This window comes from Macrobrachium nipponense, chromosome 21 (assembly GCF_015104395.2).
Source record: "Macrobrachium nipponense isolate FS-2020 chromosome 21, ASM1510439v2, whole genome shotgun sequence".
NCBI classification, from domain to species: Eukaryota; Metazoa; Arthropoda; class Malacostraca; order Decapoda; family Palaemonidae; genus Macrobrachium; species Macrobrachium nipponense.
Window position 1 is genome coordinate 22,813,577 of NC_087212.1, and position 17,770 is coordinate 22,831,346.

A 17,770-nucleotide genomic window follows, 5' to 3' on the forward strand; every position below is an offset into this window, starting at 1 on the left:
TGAAAATAATAATTAAAAAAAAATACCAGAAACCTAAAAATGAAACTACTAAACTACTTAGCGTATGAGTTGGCAACGGCTGATTTAAAAGTAGATAAGATAATGCAAATCCGAAAGGCTTACTTCCCAACACTATCGTCTGGACATGAGGCATCGTAGCAGTTATAAGCTGTGTTTATACCGCTTCGATAGCGACTCCCACGTACTTAACAGGAAAGGGTCTGTTTATACTAAACATTTGAAACTGAAAAACGCAACGCTTTGCATCAAGGACACAACTTCTGGGTTACTTTGGGAACGAAATTGCCTAATAGTGGGAAGAAGTGTCATTACTACACGAATTAAAACCATCCCTCTCGATGATACACAAATGGCGAGTAACTAACAAAAAGTGAGTTTGTCCAGACACACACATGCAAACTTCAATAACAAGAGAACTCCGTCTACGCTCCGACCAAGGTGAGTTAGTGCCACAGCTGACGACAACTTCTCTCACGTACCTGAGTCCCCGGACCTTGGCTTCAGGCTCAGTATCCCTCTAGCTTGCGTTCTTGATCAACCTATTCATTACTCTAGCTCTCACCAGCTTTCCAATATTTACATGGCATATAAAAACGTTTACGAATGCAATAAGCATACGTTATTATTGGCCGTACTGTGCTTTAAAAAACTGTGTAAGTGATGGTCATTGGAGTAAAGCATCACAATTACTTGTTGGTTACAAGTTACCAACGAAGTGGTATACGTTGAGTGAAATTCGTTGTTCATTCAGTCAACAATACTCTTACGGCTGGTAACGATGTCAATATGTGTTTGGGTTAATATACGGTAACCATAAACCGACCACTAGGAAACCCCGATTACTGTACCTCGCGCGTCACAATATACACTATATACGCATCGCTGGTTTAAACTGAATATTCGGCGTACACCTACTATGTGCAACAACAATAACATACACGGCATACAACGAAATAGAGACTACTAAATAGATTTCGATATCAATGTTTAATATGAGTGTAGAGAAATAAGTTACTTCACTGAAGAGTCATCACAAGGATATACAGGGTCCAACCGACATCGCATCTCAATGTTCGACAAGGAATTAACCCGCGATATAATTTCAGAACAGGTAACCACACTTCAGTGCGGAAGCTGAGCGACTTGCCTTGGTAAGGCCATCTTACAACCCCGTTTTTACGTTTCATTAACGTCAAGTCGAAAATACGGAGCAATGATTTCTTGTGATCATCTGAGTAAGTTCATATAATCAATATCTGTAACTTAGCAAGGAATTCCGTCCTTGTGCAAGCAACAGAACGAAAACTGGTTTCTGCATACCTGGAGCAGAAAAGTTTATCTTGCATTCAGCTCGCGCAGACTTGACTCGTTCTGGCTGGATAAAGTTCAAGTTTTGTTGCTTAATTTCGTCCTGCATTTGCTCCGTTATTGGAGCGTAATAGAAAACAATAAAAATCGCATTCAAGCAACTGAATATATTGTCTACTACACGAGCTTTCCGTAATTCCACCTTTTCATTCCCTTACCGAATTCTACACTTGTTAATTCCTTAAGGAGAGAGAGAGAGAGAGAGAGAGAGAGGAGAGAGAGAGAGAGAGAGACCCCTCTTGAATTACAAACATAACATGAAATGATTCCAGCCAATGACAAGGCATTTCTACACACTCCTCTCGCCACACAAACACTACAGCAATCTCGTTGCGACTAATCAATATAAACACACACAATAAAGTTGCATACAACATCTAATCTCGGGTATGCGTATTTACTAAGCAAAGGAAACATACAACTACAGCCACGAGTATGTTATCAGAAATAAAATCGCAACACACGAAATGAAATCGTAATCAAAACGCCGTTGGCACAACGGATGATAAGGAATTCTCTGGGGTTTACAGGGAACGAATTACGTGTCTGTATCACTAGCATTTTACTTGAATGGATGGACAAATATAATAGAAAAAAATAAAGGTTGTTTGTGGTAATTTTCCCCCCTTCATGCCATTTCCCCAAAAGATTTATTCTATTTAACTGTTTATGTGAAAATGTATTTGTGGTGGGTATTTTCATTTCTCCCATCAATCAAAGCAAGAGCTTGGATTCTAGCTGAAATCTGACCGAGTCTGCTTTTCCAGTGATTGCTCTACTGCATATTATATTATTGTTGCTATGTGATATAGAATTGGATATTCTAAACAGCTCTCGATATGATCTCTTCTGTGTTATTTAAATATTAATATTAATTATTGTTGCCATTTGTTTTGAATACAGTTCTTTTTAATTTTCTTTTTTCCTTTTCAGGAAATGTAACTTGTGAAATGAGTTTATGTATTTGGACCGTTGTGTAATTTCATAATATTGTATTTGATGTTTCTGTGGAGAATGGTCAATAAAATATCTATCTATCTATCTATCTATCTATCTATCTATACATAAAATGTTTATTTGACATATATACTTATATATATTATATAGGGTGGTCTCGAGAAAACACAAGATAATTGTTGCCACATACGCTTTCTTGCTAACTCATGGATGAAGCCCCCAGTGCGGTTACAACTACATCAACCACGTTATACACCTTCACAGAAAGCTCATTATCAGCACGTCAGATACCTTACATCCAATGCACGATTCATTGTGAACTTGGAAGCACTCCTTTATATATATATATATATATATATATATATCTATATATATATATATATATATATATATATATATATATATATATATATATATATATAGAGGTTGACACCCTTCCTTTTGAATACACCTCTGTAATACAGCCAGACTTTCCTCCGCCTCCCTCTCCCCTACCTCCCAACACTTTAGACCTCCGCCTCCCTCTCTCCTACCTCACAACACTTCAGACTAGTACGCTTCACCAACCTGTCGTCCCCTATTCTTGCCACATTTCTATGCCACCACAAAGCATTCTGATCCTTGATAACATATTCGCCCTTTCTTCTAAGTACTGTACCGCCACATTTGTAATCTTATGTCACATACTACATAAACAATATACTTCAAGAGCTTCTACCATTTTTCGATCATTCAATATACACAAAGACACACACATATACATACATATTGTGTGTAAATATGGTGTATACTCCTGGAAATATATAATTTCCTAATAATAATATATTCATAGGTGAACTTGGTAACAGAACATAGCGAAGACAAGATTTTGAATGGCAGTGATGATGGAGTATAGAGGGAAGAACTAGTTTATAGATAAAATACTAAAGGGAATGTCGAAAGGTATATCTGTTCATCATTTACTTGACATGAAAGTTGAGAAATACATAAGCCCCTGTCAATGTAAGTAACCCAAGAGCGCTTGAAGTGAGAAGAGCATTAAAAAAAAAAGGATGAAATAGGAGATAGGGTTGCAGATGAACAGGTGGAAGGTCCATAAAAGAGGAGGAAATTTTCACGATGGGATCAACGGGACGGCAAGAGTATTTATGGGTATAAGAGAGCATAATGAATACATACATCAAGTCTACGGCGGGGGGCGGGCAAGGTGAAAATGAAAACGAAAAAGGAGACAGACATATGAATCGAGGGGAGAAAATAAATAAGAACTTAGCAGCGGATATTAAGGTAGTTTCAACAGGGAATTAAATGAATAAAAAATTTATATCTGACTAAAATATGCAAATAGAAAGCTGCTGTCTGAGGTGAATGCAGTTATGGATCGAAGGATTGAGTATTTTCAAGATTTGTTGAAAGTGGAAAACAGAGGAGAGGTAAAGCTGTTTGGTCACATATTTGAAATGGTTACCCTATGTTTGACAATGCTTGTGGAAGTCGCAGATATGAACATAAAGAGAGCAATTAAGAGGCTGAAGTTTACCAGGATTTCTTTGGGTCTGGATGAAGGAAACGCTCTGAATGAATTGGAAGGAAATAATAAATTATAAAGATAAAGGTAATAGAAGCAACAGTAAAAATGACAGAGCTAAAACGTTATTTAGGATTGTATAGCGTGGAAAGTGTATGTTAGGATTTTGTTAATTAAGACAGATTTCAGAATTGATAAAGGGAAACAGTCGGCGTTTGGGCAAGGATGCGGGTATGTGAATCAAGTGTTTTTTCTTTTTTTTTAAGTCACGTGGAATAGCTGATGCATGCATATGCATACGACACAGTTCTGACATGAGATAAGGGACCGAATTTGCACAAAATAGTCAGTTTTAAAGTTTTTGCAAGAGGAGAAAGGTGAAAGTAACGGTGGGGGAAAGTAATGTGGCGAGGGAAAATGGAACCGGGAAAAAAGGAAATACGAGTGTTAACATAGACAGTTGAAGAATGAGGTACCTGATGGGCATTTAAGATATAATGAATGATCGTGGCATGACATAAGAGGAAAGAAAAGGGTCAATAAGTCATAGACTTTAAAAAAAGGTTTGCAAATGACTGGGAAGATGACTGGAGTGTCTACGGAGACCAAGGTAGTAATGTACGAAGGGTCACGCTCATTTTCTTTCATGGGAGTCAAGTGTGGACGTTCAATGCAAATGCAAGACAAAAAGATTGAAGCTGACGAAGTGAATTGTTTACGTGGTACATATGGCATACGGAGAATGAAAGTGCAAAGAACATGGAGATTTGCAATACATAGTGGTAGAAGGGTTGGCACGAGTGAAAGAATACATTCGAACCTTAAGACAAGGTTTTGCCAAGTAGAGAGAATGAAGGGCAACAGGTTGGAGAAAGTATCCGTAGTTCAGGTGTTAGGAGGAATGAGAGGATCTAAAATGGGTTGGATATGTGGCATGAAAATGTACTGGAGCGGAAGGGTCTTAATAACTATTAGGGAAGAGGGAGAGTGCATGCATCATACAGGTTAATTATAAAAAATAACACCTAAAGAGTATTTGTTCACACTTAGTAAAATACTCTAGTTTCAGTTTAAAGAAATTGGGTCCGAGTAACGTGTAATGAAGAGAAGAATCAATAGAAAATGGGTCCACTAGCATGGGAAAACACACACTCTCTCTCTCTCTCTCTCTCTCTCTCTCTCTCTCTCTCTCTCTCTCTCTCTCTCTCTCTCTCTCTCTCTCTCTGGTAACAATATTTTTACTGAATTTTATTCAATGTAGTATTGTATCTAATAGTAATGGAGTTTTTTTTTTAAATAAATATGTTTATATACACACATCTGCATCGTATTAAACATGTTTTATCACACAGGAGAATAAATTTCATAAAAGCTTAAAGCATATGACTGTAAGTGTAAGAAAAATTTCTTTCTCGTGAAAATAATCACAATTTAGTATACTACTGTTTATAAAGGAACACTGTACTTAACTAACCACAAGATCATGAAATTTCACTCAAGATTGTTTCATTCCTTAAGGCCTGTTCCACCCACACCAGCGGGCATGCCCGTCGGGCACTTCCAGCTGTTTATACTTTCTCCCCCTTTTGAAGCCACGTAACCAGACAATTGCATCGTTCTGGGTGCATACTCTGTCGGTCAGTATAGTGGCACGGGTTATGTGAACAGTGTTTGCCAGTCAGGCAGTGCCCGCTAGTGTGGACAAGCCCTTAGAGAAGTTAGCTACGAATTGAAAATGACAAAAATATGTTTACAAAGCCATAAAATAAACAAAAATGCAAAGGCTAAACTCTGAACCCTCCTACAAAATAAAAATTTTTGAACCTGCCAGAAAACTAATATTATTCTCCCTCTGAACCAACAGATGTCACTGAACCAGCCTCCTCCACACATAGAGGCTTCCTTTGGCTTCATGGGTGCCATAGGTGTTATCATCAACATTGTGTTCTTCATCATGGACATAATTTCTGATGGCATGCTGGCCTTTGTCCTCTTCAGACAGGTAAGGAAAAAAAATGTTTGCTAGAAAAATATTTTTCCAAATCTGCACATCCCTTACAGGTCTCTTCTGGCATACAAGAACTAATACTGTAGTATTCATAAATTTTACTTTCAATACAGTTAATCAGAATGTTCAGCTTTAAATTTCTCACAACAAACTACATCATAAGCTATTTCTACACCAAAAATGACTTTATATACGTAATTCTAAATAATAAAAAAAATAAAATAATGACTATTTACTTAGGCCGAAAATGCAACGCAAGAAAAAATTAAAGCTATGACAATGACGTGGTTCATTATCACCATTTGCATTATCATCATTCCCATGGTTATCCTCAACATTTTCAGGTAAGCCGATATTTTCCAAGTCATGATGTGATACAATAAAAAACTACTAGTTGAATGAGGATACAGCCTTAATGAAACATGCTAAAACCAATTTTTGGTAATGTGAAATTCTTTAGGAAGATGTTTAGTATTGCTTTTATAGATTCAGTAATTCATTAGACAGGAAAATTAAATGGAAAGAGATAAAAATGCAACATATAATGTTTATGCAATTTAGACTAATATTTATCATTTCAAACAGTTTACTTTGGTACTGGCAAAATAAGGTTTGTCTAGGAGATTACTGTGTACTTCATAAAATGAGCACTTCACAAGTCATTATGCGGGTGTTTATTCACATAATCCTCTTGGGGCCCCTCATAAGGTAAAGACAATATAATTTACTGTGATCTGTGAGTTATATACAGTATATATGATAATTTCTTCTTATTAATGAAAAAATGAAAATAACACAATGGTTCACTGCAATAAAAAGACATTAAATCCTGTCTTTTAATTCAGTTCTAATGTTGCATTCACTTAGAAATAATTCATTTAAGTCCCGTAAAACCATTACTGAAATCTGTGATAAAATGTTACACTATTTTGTTACCTCAGGTACATAGATATCATTCGATATGGAGTAAAGATGCAACAGGAAGTAAAAGAAGTAGAGATGGGAGAAAGTGGAGCCATACTCAGGAGAACACCCAAAGGAGAAGTACATGCTGTACTACAAATGGTAATACGGGAATCTTTCTTCAGTTTGTACTTAGTGCAATAACAGTGTCTTTCTTTGGCAACATAATTTCTGTTTTAAGTAGCCATGAATGCAATAACATTCTCAATGGGATCTTGCAAATACAGGAAAAGTATTTCATCAGTTTTATAATATGTAGGTTAAATTTGAGATGAAACAGCATTATAATACCTACTTTTCTAAAGAATACAAATGCAGTCCAACGACAGGGTTACAACTTGATGTCTGGCCTGCAGAATAATAAGCACCCACTTGGGTCTGATTTACTTGTACAGGTTATCTCTAGAGATACTTCTATGCTTGACATGATGCACAGTTTTCTTCAAGATGCACCACAGCTCATCTTCCAGATCTACCTTCTATACAGGAGCCCGGAGATAATCACTGGATCTGACTCTATGGATTCTTTAAGTCAGTCTAATTCTTTGTTTATCATATGTACATTCTCCTGATTTTGAAATCTACTGCTAAATTTTTCTGGAGCTCTATTTGAAAAATAAAAATAAGTAAAACTGTTTTTAGGCTACATGAAAATAATATACTATACAACATAATGAGACACATTCAGTATAATTCTAGGAAAGCTCAACATTTTCAAAATATGAAATTAAAGAACTTTTATAGACATATGAGAAAACCAAACACCTCTGTATGAGCTGTAATTAACAAAGTATACTACCAATGAAAAATTTCTCATTTCAGCTATTGCTGTACAAGTGTGGAAGGTCTTCTTAGGTGTAATGGCAATATCATGGTCTCTGGTCTCATATCAAGATGAGCTAAGGAGATCCATTCCAAAGGAGAAACTTTCTTGTGGAGCAACCATAGTCTGTCTTTTCTGGAGAGCTACTATGATTGCATCTCGTGTAACTGCCATTGCTACTTTTGCTTCAATATATGTAAGTGTTTTATTATGAATCCAACCTGATTTTGCTTTTATACAGGAGGCCCAGAAAAATGATGATGATGAATGGGTTACTGTATCCTCATCCTAATATACTACAAGATTTATGTTTAAAGTTGACTGTATCCTTAGTATAATACTATACTGTATGCATATGCTTGAAGTTTATTTCCATAAAATATGCATTGTATTTTATATATATTTTATCAAATCAATATATACTATTGTTCAAGCAGACAGAGGTCTAAAACTTGGAAATATATCCACAGCAAAAGGATGACGACAGCACAGCATTATTTTCTCTACCAAAAAGAAATAATGAAGGAGAAGTCATTGTTTCTTTTCCCCTCATCACTGTAATTGCTTTGGTTCTTCACTGGCTCCTTATGACTGCCTGGATTCATGCTCAGGTATATAGCGCTTACTACCAAACTTAAATATCTGATAAAAATGCATTGATTCTCTTGCAGTAATAATTAATGACTTGGGTAGCCCTAGGTATTCACTCTCAAAACTCTAGCATAATATTATTTTTCTCCCACAGAGCACTAATTTCTGTGCTAGTGAACAGGGTGCTCGTAGACCAGTGCTGGAACTCTTTTATAATTTTGTGATGGGTGCAGTGCACATTTTCTGCTATATTAATCTAAAGGATACCCCTTCCCGGAGAAGGATGGTTTTCTTCTATACACTGACTTTAATAGAAAATTCTGCAATGATAACTGTATGGTATATAATAATGGAGGTAAGTATTGGAGATAAGTATAACATTTACTATGATTTTTCAATCACCAAACAAGAAAAAAAAATTACAGTAATACTGTACTCTAAATACGTAAGTGTACACAAACTTAAAAAAATATATGTTGATGCTCATGAAGCAATATGAAAATCACTCTCTAAGTTCCTAAAATACACATTCAATGCTTATGCAACATAGTTTGGACTCTGTTCTCTTTCTAGATCTACTTTCTATTCTATTTTATTCTTTCTATGCTGAGTGTACCAAAATTACTAATCAACCTAGACACTCTTTGATATGCAAAGTGGATTCAAAATTGTATAATAATGGCTATATCATGTAATAAATACTTTACCTATTTTCAGTTTTTAATCTCTGTACACTGGCCTTAGCCAGACTTGGGTCAGTACCTCAAATTTTTCTTGTTCAGATTGATTCCAAGGCAATACTGCATAACTCATTAACAGTCTACCCTCACTCTGCCTTGATGCATTCTAATTACATATCTTCTAAAGTTGTTTTTTGATTGTTCATAGCTACCAACAAGGCAGTACTAATCCCAATGTTGATCAGGATAGTTAATGTTGCATACCATCTGCGCCAGGGTTTTACAAACTTTGTTATTAGCTCTCTTTACCTCTTTTCCTTAAATGCTGATTCTTCACCTTTTCTGCTTTTCATCCCTTCTTTCTTTTATTATAAACTATCAAAGGCAATTTTTAGAGGGGCACGATTAGGCAATCTGTGTTCGTTTCCTCACCCTTCACAAGAATAAATTGCAAGGTGGTTTTTAAAATGTTAAAAATTATGACAAATATTTCTATTCTATTTAAGGAATCTGCATACAATTTACTCTTCACCTGAATATTTACTTTTTATTACAGGTAAGGTATTCGCCATGGTTCCAAATAACCATGATATTCAGTACAGAAGTTCTTTGGGTTCTCGGGATCTGCTCAGTGATTGGGTACTATGCTTTCCTCCACCCAGACAAAGATAATCTTGGATCATCCAGAAATCAAGCATCTTGGCACAATTGATTGTGAGAGCAAACTGATACAAAAACATACGGAATAAAATTTCATATTTCCCTTATTTCCATATGAATGATACAAAGTTCTTGAGCTACTTGGGGCTAATATGAATGTACCATATTATGAAAAACAAGCACTAATGAAATTTCAAAATCCTGTGCTTCTTATAAACATTTAATTTGCAGCCACATGATGAGTATATCTAATGAGTAATATATATTTCATACTACAATATACAAATCAGTAACAATAACAAACTGATATTGTTACAAAAGTTTCACTTGCCTATTCCCTTAATACTGTAGCAAGTTCTCAAGAGGTATGAAATTAATGCAGAAGTTTCACGATTTCATTACCAGTGCCCTCTTGACAACTGAATAAACTCAGTGTACACATGTTAAGTTTTAAGGATTAATGCACTTTATACAGAAATGCTAACTGGCACTGAAACAGCATAGTATCAATATAAATTCTAGTCATATTTACCCATTCCCACCATTCTATGCAGTATGTGTACCAATTTTATCTCTGGTAATACAACGTACGGTTACATCCTTCACATTATAAAATACTGATTTTTTCTGCTAAATGGGAATTATGTATCATTCATAAACAATTATACCTATATCTGTAAAAAACTGCACAACTATAATTCTGTACATATCCTTATTGTGTGTTTAGCAACTGATTATCTTGTTGTTAGGATGTAAATATTGAATGTTCTTTGTTTTAAGGTGTACGTATTTCCTTTTTATAACTTTTGGAAATAATGCTATTGTAACCAGTATGTTATAACTATAGTAAGGTATGAGAACCACAGCATCCTTTTATTACTAATGCTAAAGTACCATAAAATTTAACAAGATAAATCTATAATACTCTAATTGATACTATAGTTCTCAAAATGATTTCAAAGCAAAATATGGATGAATAGCTTCCATGAGATCTACTACTCCTGAAGTGAGCATAAAACTGGCTGTCTCAGGAGGAACAAACTGTTGTTCTTATCCCTATTTGAAACCAACAACCATCAAACTAAGGTCTTTGAATTATATGTCAAAACAACATTTATGGAGGCGAGTGATTGCTTTGGGTATTCCTCTGTCTTTAACTGGAACCTCCATCAGCAGCAGCCTTAAAAAATTCATATTTTTGTAATAAATTGTTTTTTAATTTTTATGCGATTAATCATCCTTCCTGAAGTGGTTACTGCTCCAATTAAAAACTTCTGAAACTGCTACTACAATTTAGCCTACTATGATATTTGAAAAAGAAAATTTTGTCACCAAGTATAATTCAAAATGCTTCCAAAAATCAAATGCAAGCCAATTTGAAATTAGCACAACTGCTCTTAAGAAGCATGAATAAAATAAACAGAAAGATAGTTTTGCTAAACATAAAGTATATAACAAAACAATACTACTGTATCACAAAGTACCTTTTATTAGAGGTGCAGTCCCAGGCTTTTTCATAATTTTTAAAATAAATATATAATAAGGGCACTTCTTTTCTGCTAGAAATATAATCTTATTCATGATATACTATGAGCAGTTAAAAGAGTAAATTCATGTTGTTTGCAGCATGTGATTCTAAGGCAATGTTCTTAAGCCCCAGCATCAGTGACATCACATACAGGGCACCCTTCAATGGCTTACGCACGAGTAGAGGGTTACACACTGATTACGGTACTGTGTACCTACTTTACTTGCAATGATGTAAAATATTTTTTAATTATATCTATCTATCTATCTATCTATCTATCTATCTATATATATATATATATATATATATATATATATATATATATAGATAGATATATATAATAAAAAAATATTTTACATCAGTGCAAGTAAAGAGTATGTACACAATACCGTAATCAGTGTGTAACCCTCTACTTGTGTGTAAGAAATTCAAGGGTGCCCTGTATGCGATGTCACATTATATATATATATATACTATATATAGATATATATATTTATATATATATATAGATATTAACATATATATATCATTCGCCTATTTGCAATATTTTTCTATGAAAATTTTCAGAAATTCTTGTTTCTTTTTTTATGAATTTCAACATAAAATACACTTTTTGTGATAGAACTATTAAAAAAGACAAGTATATATAACAATTTTTAGTGGGGTTTTCTTGAGTTTTAACTAACAAAATAGGCTGTTTTCAGCATTTTTATAGGGGTTCCAACTATTTGCGGATTCTAACTATTCATGGGGGAGGGGAGGGGGGTCTGGTACGCATCCCCCATGAATAATGGGGGACCACTGTATATATGATACACACGCACACACACACACACATATATATATATATATATATATATATATATATATATATATATATATATATATATATATAATATATATATGCAGTCCCCAGCTATCGGCAGGGGTACTGTTCCAATGGCTTGGAAAAGTAAAAATTGCCAATAGTAATCAGATTTTGGTGATAATAACCGGATAATGGGGCCTATGTTAGGTATGTATTGATGCCAATAACCAGAAATCAGCACATTTCAGTGCTAAACAAGCACCATAAAACTGGATCGCCGATAACCGAGGCTGTAATAACCTGGGACTGCCTGTAAGTGTATATATATACAGTGGACCCCCCATAGTCGCGTTCTCCGGATTCGCGGACTCACACATTCACGGATTTCTCTCGGGAACGTTTCCCGCATTATTCGCGGAAAATTCGCGCATTCGCGGTATTTTTTTCTATGAGAAATATCCACACAAATTCCTGGTTTTTGTGATCAATTTCATCATAAAATGCACTTTTTGTGATAAAACTATTAAAAAAACCAAGTATGAAAATTTTTTGTGGTTTTTCTTAAGTTTCAACTAACAAAATAGGCTGTTTTTAGCGCTTTTATAGGGGTTCCAAACATTCGCGGATTCTAACTATTCACGGGGGGGTCTGGTACGCATCCCCCGCGAATACGGGGGAACACTATATATATATATATATATATATATATATATATATATATATAATATATATATATATATATTATATATATATACGTATACACATATATATGTACTGTACAGTATACAAATGAGAAAGAGAGAGACTGTATAAGCAACTGAAATAAAACTTCTGACCATACAATTTAGAAGATACTTTGAGCAGAGTATTGAGGTACATAAGTTTCTAGATGCCATACTGCCATACACAAATATAAAAATATCAGTGCAAAATATCTTTCACTGGTAATAAGTGGCTTCACTATATGAGGATAAATTTATGAGGAGAATGACCGTTGGCTTGGTTCACTGAGCTGGTGCCGATATTCATTTTCATTACAAAATACATCATCATTAGTCTGGCAAATAGTAAATTCTCTCACTGAAATTTATTTTAATCATCATTTTCATTAATTTCAATTAAAATTAAATAAACCTTGAAACATGGTTATTGTTTTAATAAATTCTGCCAATTTTCCTGTCAACTTTAACCAGGTCAATTATAGGATGATTAAGCTGCTTAACCTCTGAAGAAAGTGAAGATTATTCATTTTTAAAAGGCCAGTAAAGGCAGTCCCCGGGTTACGACGGGGGTTCCGTTCTTGAGACGTGTCTTAAACCGAAAATCGTCGTAAGCCGGAACATTGTCAAAAATCCTAAGAGAACCTTACTTTTAATGCTTTAGGTGCATTCAAAACTATGTAAACTGCATACTTATTGCATTTTTCATCAAAAAAACCTTTAAATATTGATTATTTTGCATTTTTGGCATCATTTTTCATCTGCCAGATCAGCGTTTGTAGGCGTCCTAACTCTGGAACATGTGTCGTAACCCTGGAAATAATTTCTGATGAATATAATTGAAAAGCGTCGTAACCTCGGAACGTCGTAAGCCGAGACCGTCGTAACCCGGGGACAGCCTGTACTTAACCTACTTAAGATACAATAAAACCACTTTGATAAACGTTCTTCATGATATATTTCTAAATTTCTGCATTAGAAAGAAAACTCCTACACTTGAAATTATGAAAAATATAAGATTTATATATATATATATATATATATATATATATATATATATATATATATATATATATATATATATATATATATATATATATATATATTTATAAAGAATTTCATAAAATTTTGGAAAAAAATTGCAATTAAGCACATCAAAGTAATAAAATTCCAATGTATACAGAAAAAAAAGCTGTTTATAGAAAATTAAAATGAACAAACCATTTTAAACATAACGAGAAATTGAGGCAACCATAAAAATAGCAGTTGCTATACCCTAATTTTGGGATGTTGATTTCAGATTTGAAACCAGTTTTCACTCATCACCTCTAGTTTTTGAGATATACACGTACATGTATACATGTACAGTAATACTTTGGGTTACAAACCGATTAGTATACGAATTTTTTAACTTACGAAGTGACGCCCTCATTCTGGAATACGAATTTCGCTTGGAATACGAATGCGCGAATTTCCATCATGGGAGGCCGCCTGATTTGTTTACATCGGATGAGCGTGGGATCTGCGAACGCATTTTTTTCGGCCAAAACTTAACGCCTGCTTTGTTTACATCGGATGAGCGTGGGATCTGCGAATGCATTTTTTCGGCCAAAACTTAACGAGGGTCACGTGACTTCCTCCTACGCATCCCTTGACCCTTTTTAAACCATAACTCTTTCAATATCTCGCTGGCGGTAAGATTGAACGCATCTGTCCGTGATACGCTCTCAAATTTGCTTAGTGATTTGCGCACGTGTTGTGTTTCCGTGATAGTGCTTATACATTACTATTACCCAAATACTAAAGACAATGGCTCCCAAGATGACGAAGGCAAGCAGCAAGAAGGAAAGCATAAGAAAGAAGGAGATGATTACAGTCGAAATGAAGAAGGAAATTATCCAAATGCATGATAAAGGCGAGTGCGTGAAAGACATTGCAGCATTCTTCAAGCGGTCGCAATCAACGATCTGCACTATTTTGAAGAAAAATGAAGAAATTAAAGCCAGTAAAGCATCAAAAGGTGTCACAGTATTGACGAAACAACGGCCTTATATTCTCGACGATGTAGAAAATTTGCTCATAGAAAAATATTTTTTCAAAATTGTGAAAGACAACATAGTGTTGCGTAAGCGTAAAATTAGTGATCGTAGTGAACGGTGCTCTCTAGAGAAAGAACCAGAAAGTCTTCCAGAAGTGTTCACGGAGGGAGATTTCCCCCCCAAGCCCTAACCCTCTCCTCCTCACCCTTCCCCTCCTCCCGTCTCCGTCAAGCCAGCAGCCACACTCGCCAAAGGTAAAGTTCAGGTTTTACTGTGTATGCATATTAAATCTAGTGTTTATATTTAATTTCATTCTTCAATTTTATAATTTTATGTAATTCCTACACGAATTTTCAACCTTAGTGAACAAAAATAAATGGAAAAATATGAATTGAAATGGTTATTCATGGTCGGATGGAACGCATTATTTGCTTTTTATAACATTCTTATGGGAAAATCCATTTGGGTTACGAATTTTTTAGGTTACGAAGCAGGTTCTGGAACGGATTAAATTCGTAACCCAAGGTATTACTGTACATAAATGTGTACATGCATTCTTGGTTACCAGATGTGTCCTATATTGGACATTGTTTTTTTTTAATTAGAAATTTTAGGAATTGTGTTCTTTTCAGAAAATTTACCTGCCCTATTTTTACTAAAAGCATCTGGCAACCCTGACATGCAATGTGGCTGGGTACACGAGTAGCCAACTGGCGGTGACAGCAAACAGTTAGTGCTGCTCGAGATTCATGTTACACAACGTTGTATACGTTGGATAGGATACGTGTTTATATTATGATTTTGCGACAATTCACATAACCATATATATGACCAATGGGACAGTTGGTCTGTATCCAAGCACTACAAACAGAAGGGCTGGGGGTCTAGGAGCACTTTCGTGCCTGGTGAACAGTTTAATGACGACCTTCGTGAAGGCCATGGACAAAAATGGTGCTGCCTTCCAACACTTGTGCACCGTTACCAGCTCTGAGTTCTGCTAAGCTGGAGGCAGACATCTTCATTGGACCTCAGATCCAGAGGTGCTGAAGGACTTTGAGGAGCTTCTTACCTTAAAGGAACTAGAGCATGGGAAGCATTTAAGTCAATCTGCAATGGTTTCCTTGGTAAAGCACAGGTACCAGAATACCATGAGTGTATCAAGAAGCTGTTACAGTCTTATGAGGATATGGTATGCCAAATGTCACTCAAAATTCACTTTCTCCATCCCACCTCAACTTCTTCCCTTTGAACCTCAGGCAGTGAGTGATGAGCATGGAAAGGTTCCACCATGATATTACTAAGATGGAGAGCAACTACCATGGTATACATGGAAACCCAGCATGTTTGGGGACTTCTGCTGGATGATCTTGCATGACAACCCATAAGCAAAGTACACAAGATCATAAAAAAATAAATAAATACTTATAACCATCTGCTGTACTATGATTTGTGTATTGTATTATCTAAATAAATTTAGTTAAGTCAATTTTCTGTATTTATGTTATTTTTTTCTTCTGTAATATGCCTTTGTAACAGATGTAATAAACACATTATATTTTTAATTTATATGCAGTATAATTATATATAAGGAGATACTATGAGAAAGCAAAAAAAACTAGAGGTGATAGAGCAAAGCTGTTAAGAAATTTGAATTCACATCAAAATTAGTAAGAGACACCTATTCACATCCTTGCCTCAGAGAGAGAAAAAAATAAAATTATATTTTGAATTTATATGCAGTATAATTAAATGGGATATGTGAAAAAAACAAACAAAAAAACTAGATGCGATAGTGCAAAACTTGACAGAAATTTAAATTCATCACATCAAAATTAGTAAGAACACCTGTTCACAATCTAGCCTTAAAAAAAAATATATAGTAATCAACAATCTAACTGAAATATCTTAGGTCTAATAAGTTTTTTTTTAAGCGCTTCCACATATATTTTAGACTGATATTATATAGCTAATTCATGGAAAAAAAAATTTTTTTTCAAGCAAACTTTATTATATGTGCAAAGAAACATGCATAAACAGTATGAAAATGTGGAGCCAGATGGTTAAACCCAGATTTACTAGGCAACACTAATCTGTTCTGAGAATACCAAGACAAAATGGGTTTCTCTTGATACGGTTGGTATTTAAAGGATGAGGAAAAAGACACACGTGCTTGACCCAAGAAAACGACCAGAGCAGGCCATAGTGTCTTCCTAAATTTGTCGCATTATGATGTGGTTATTAGAAATAGCTCCACAAATAAAGATGTGGGTGGCAGGAAAAAAACTATATTCATATTAAAATACGAAAACTATATCAGTTATGACGATGTTATATATGTATCTGATAATATAAAAAAATAATTTAGCGGCAGGCGAGCAGAATCTACTAGTTTCTTCCCAAAAATAATTTCGATTATAATCTTTACTGTATTGTCATAGCTAAACCACATGACCTCAACTACTTCAAAATAGAAACACTTTAAAAGTAAGCCTTCAAAGGCAGACTCATCCAGCATGCTGTGAAATTATTTATTTACAAATAAATAATTACCGTAATTTGTCATAAAATAGGTATGTGGAATTTTGGTAGCTTCAAAATTTTAGTTTTTGAGAAACCCCAAGTGTGCCCCAGAGTAGCATTGCATTAATTGGCGCAGTTGCTACCAGAAAACTAAAATAAGTTGCCACTCACTACTAATGCATTTTAACTGTCTAAAATAAGATTAACTATGCATCAATAATTGCTGTCAACTGCAAACTTCACAGTTGTACTAGATTGCCAAGTTGCTTTGACCACGATCCTCGAAACACTGACTGCAAGTCTGCAACCCACAACTTGGCTTTCAAACAAGGTTTTCAATCCCTCGTTTCCAATCTCTCCACTTGCTGATAAAATTTGTATTCCGTCTACAATGAAAATATAACTAAGATTTCATTGTTAAATATATAAGAAACATAATTTATCTAACCATATCAACGTTCGTATCAATATCATATGTTATGAACTAGGTCGATCGTGATAACATCCGCCACAGAGAAACACTACTAAAACTAAACACAATCCTCTCTTTACCGGGT

At 34.8% G+C, this 17,770-nt stretch overlaps 2 protein-coding genes across 14 annotated transcripts in view; one reads left to right on the forward strand and one right to left on the reverse strand.

The window, feature by feature from the left end:
* The window catches only part of LOC135197838 (ninein-like protein), a 255,706-nt gene that overhangs the window by 154,640 nt on the left and 83,296 nt on the right, over positions 1 to 17,770 (reverse strand). The window lies entirely within an intron of this gene.
* Positions 145 to 10,820, forward strand: LOC135197840 (XK-related protein 7-like). Of its 4 annotated transcripts, none has more exons than XM_064225012.1 (10): positions 145 to 459; positions 5,739 to 5,876; positions 6,123 to 6,226; positions 6,468 to 6,590; positions 6,824 to 6,947; positions 7,202 to 7,376; positions 7,668 to 7,864; positions 8,139 to 8,279; positions 8,414 to 8,614; positions 9,496 to 10,820. In XM_064225012.1, exons 2-10 carry the CDS (start codon positions 5,739 to 5,741, stop codon positions 9,649 to 9,651), a joined length of 1,359 nt encoding a protein of 452 aa, XP_064081082.1. In that variant the 5' UTR covers positions 145 to 459; the 3' UTR covers positions 9,652 to 10,820. The 4 variants fall into 4 exon arrangements, with proteins under 4 accessions (XP_064081082.1, XP_064081083.1, XP_064081080.1 ...); XM_064225013.1 differs by lacking the exon at positions 145 to 459 and adding an exon at positions 532 to 674; XM_064225010.1 differs by lacking the exon at positions 145 to 459 and adding an exon at positions 681 to 1,132.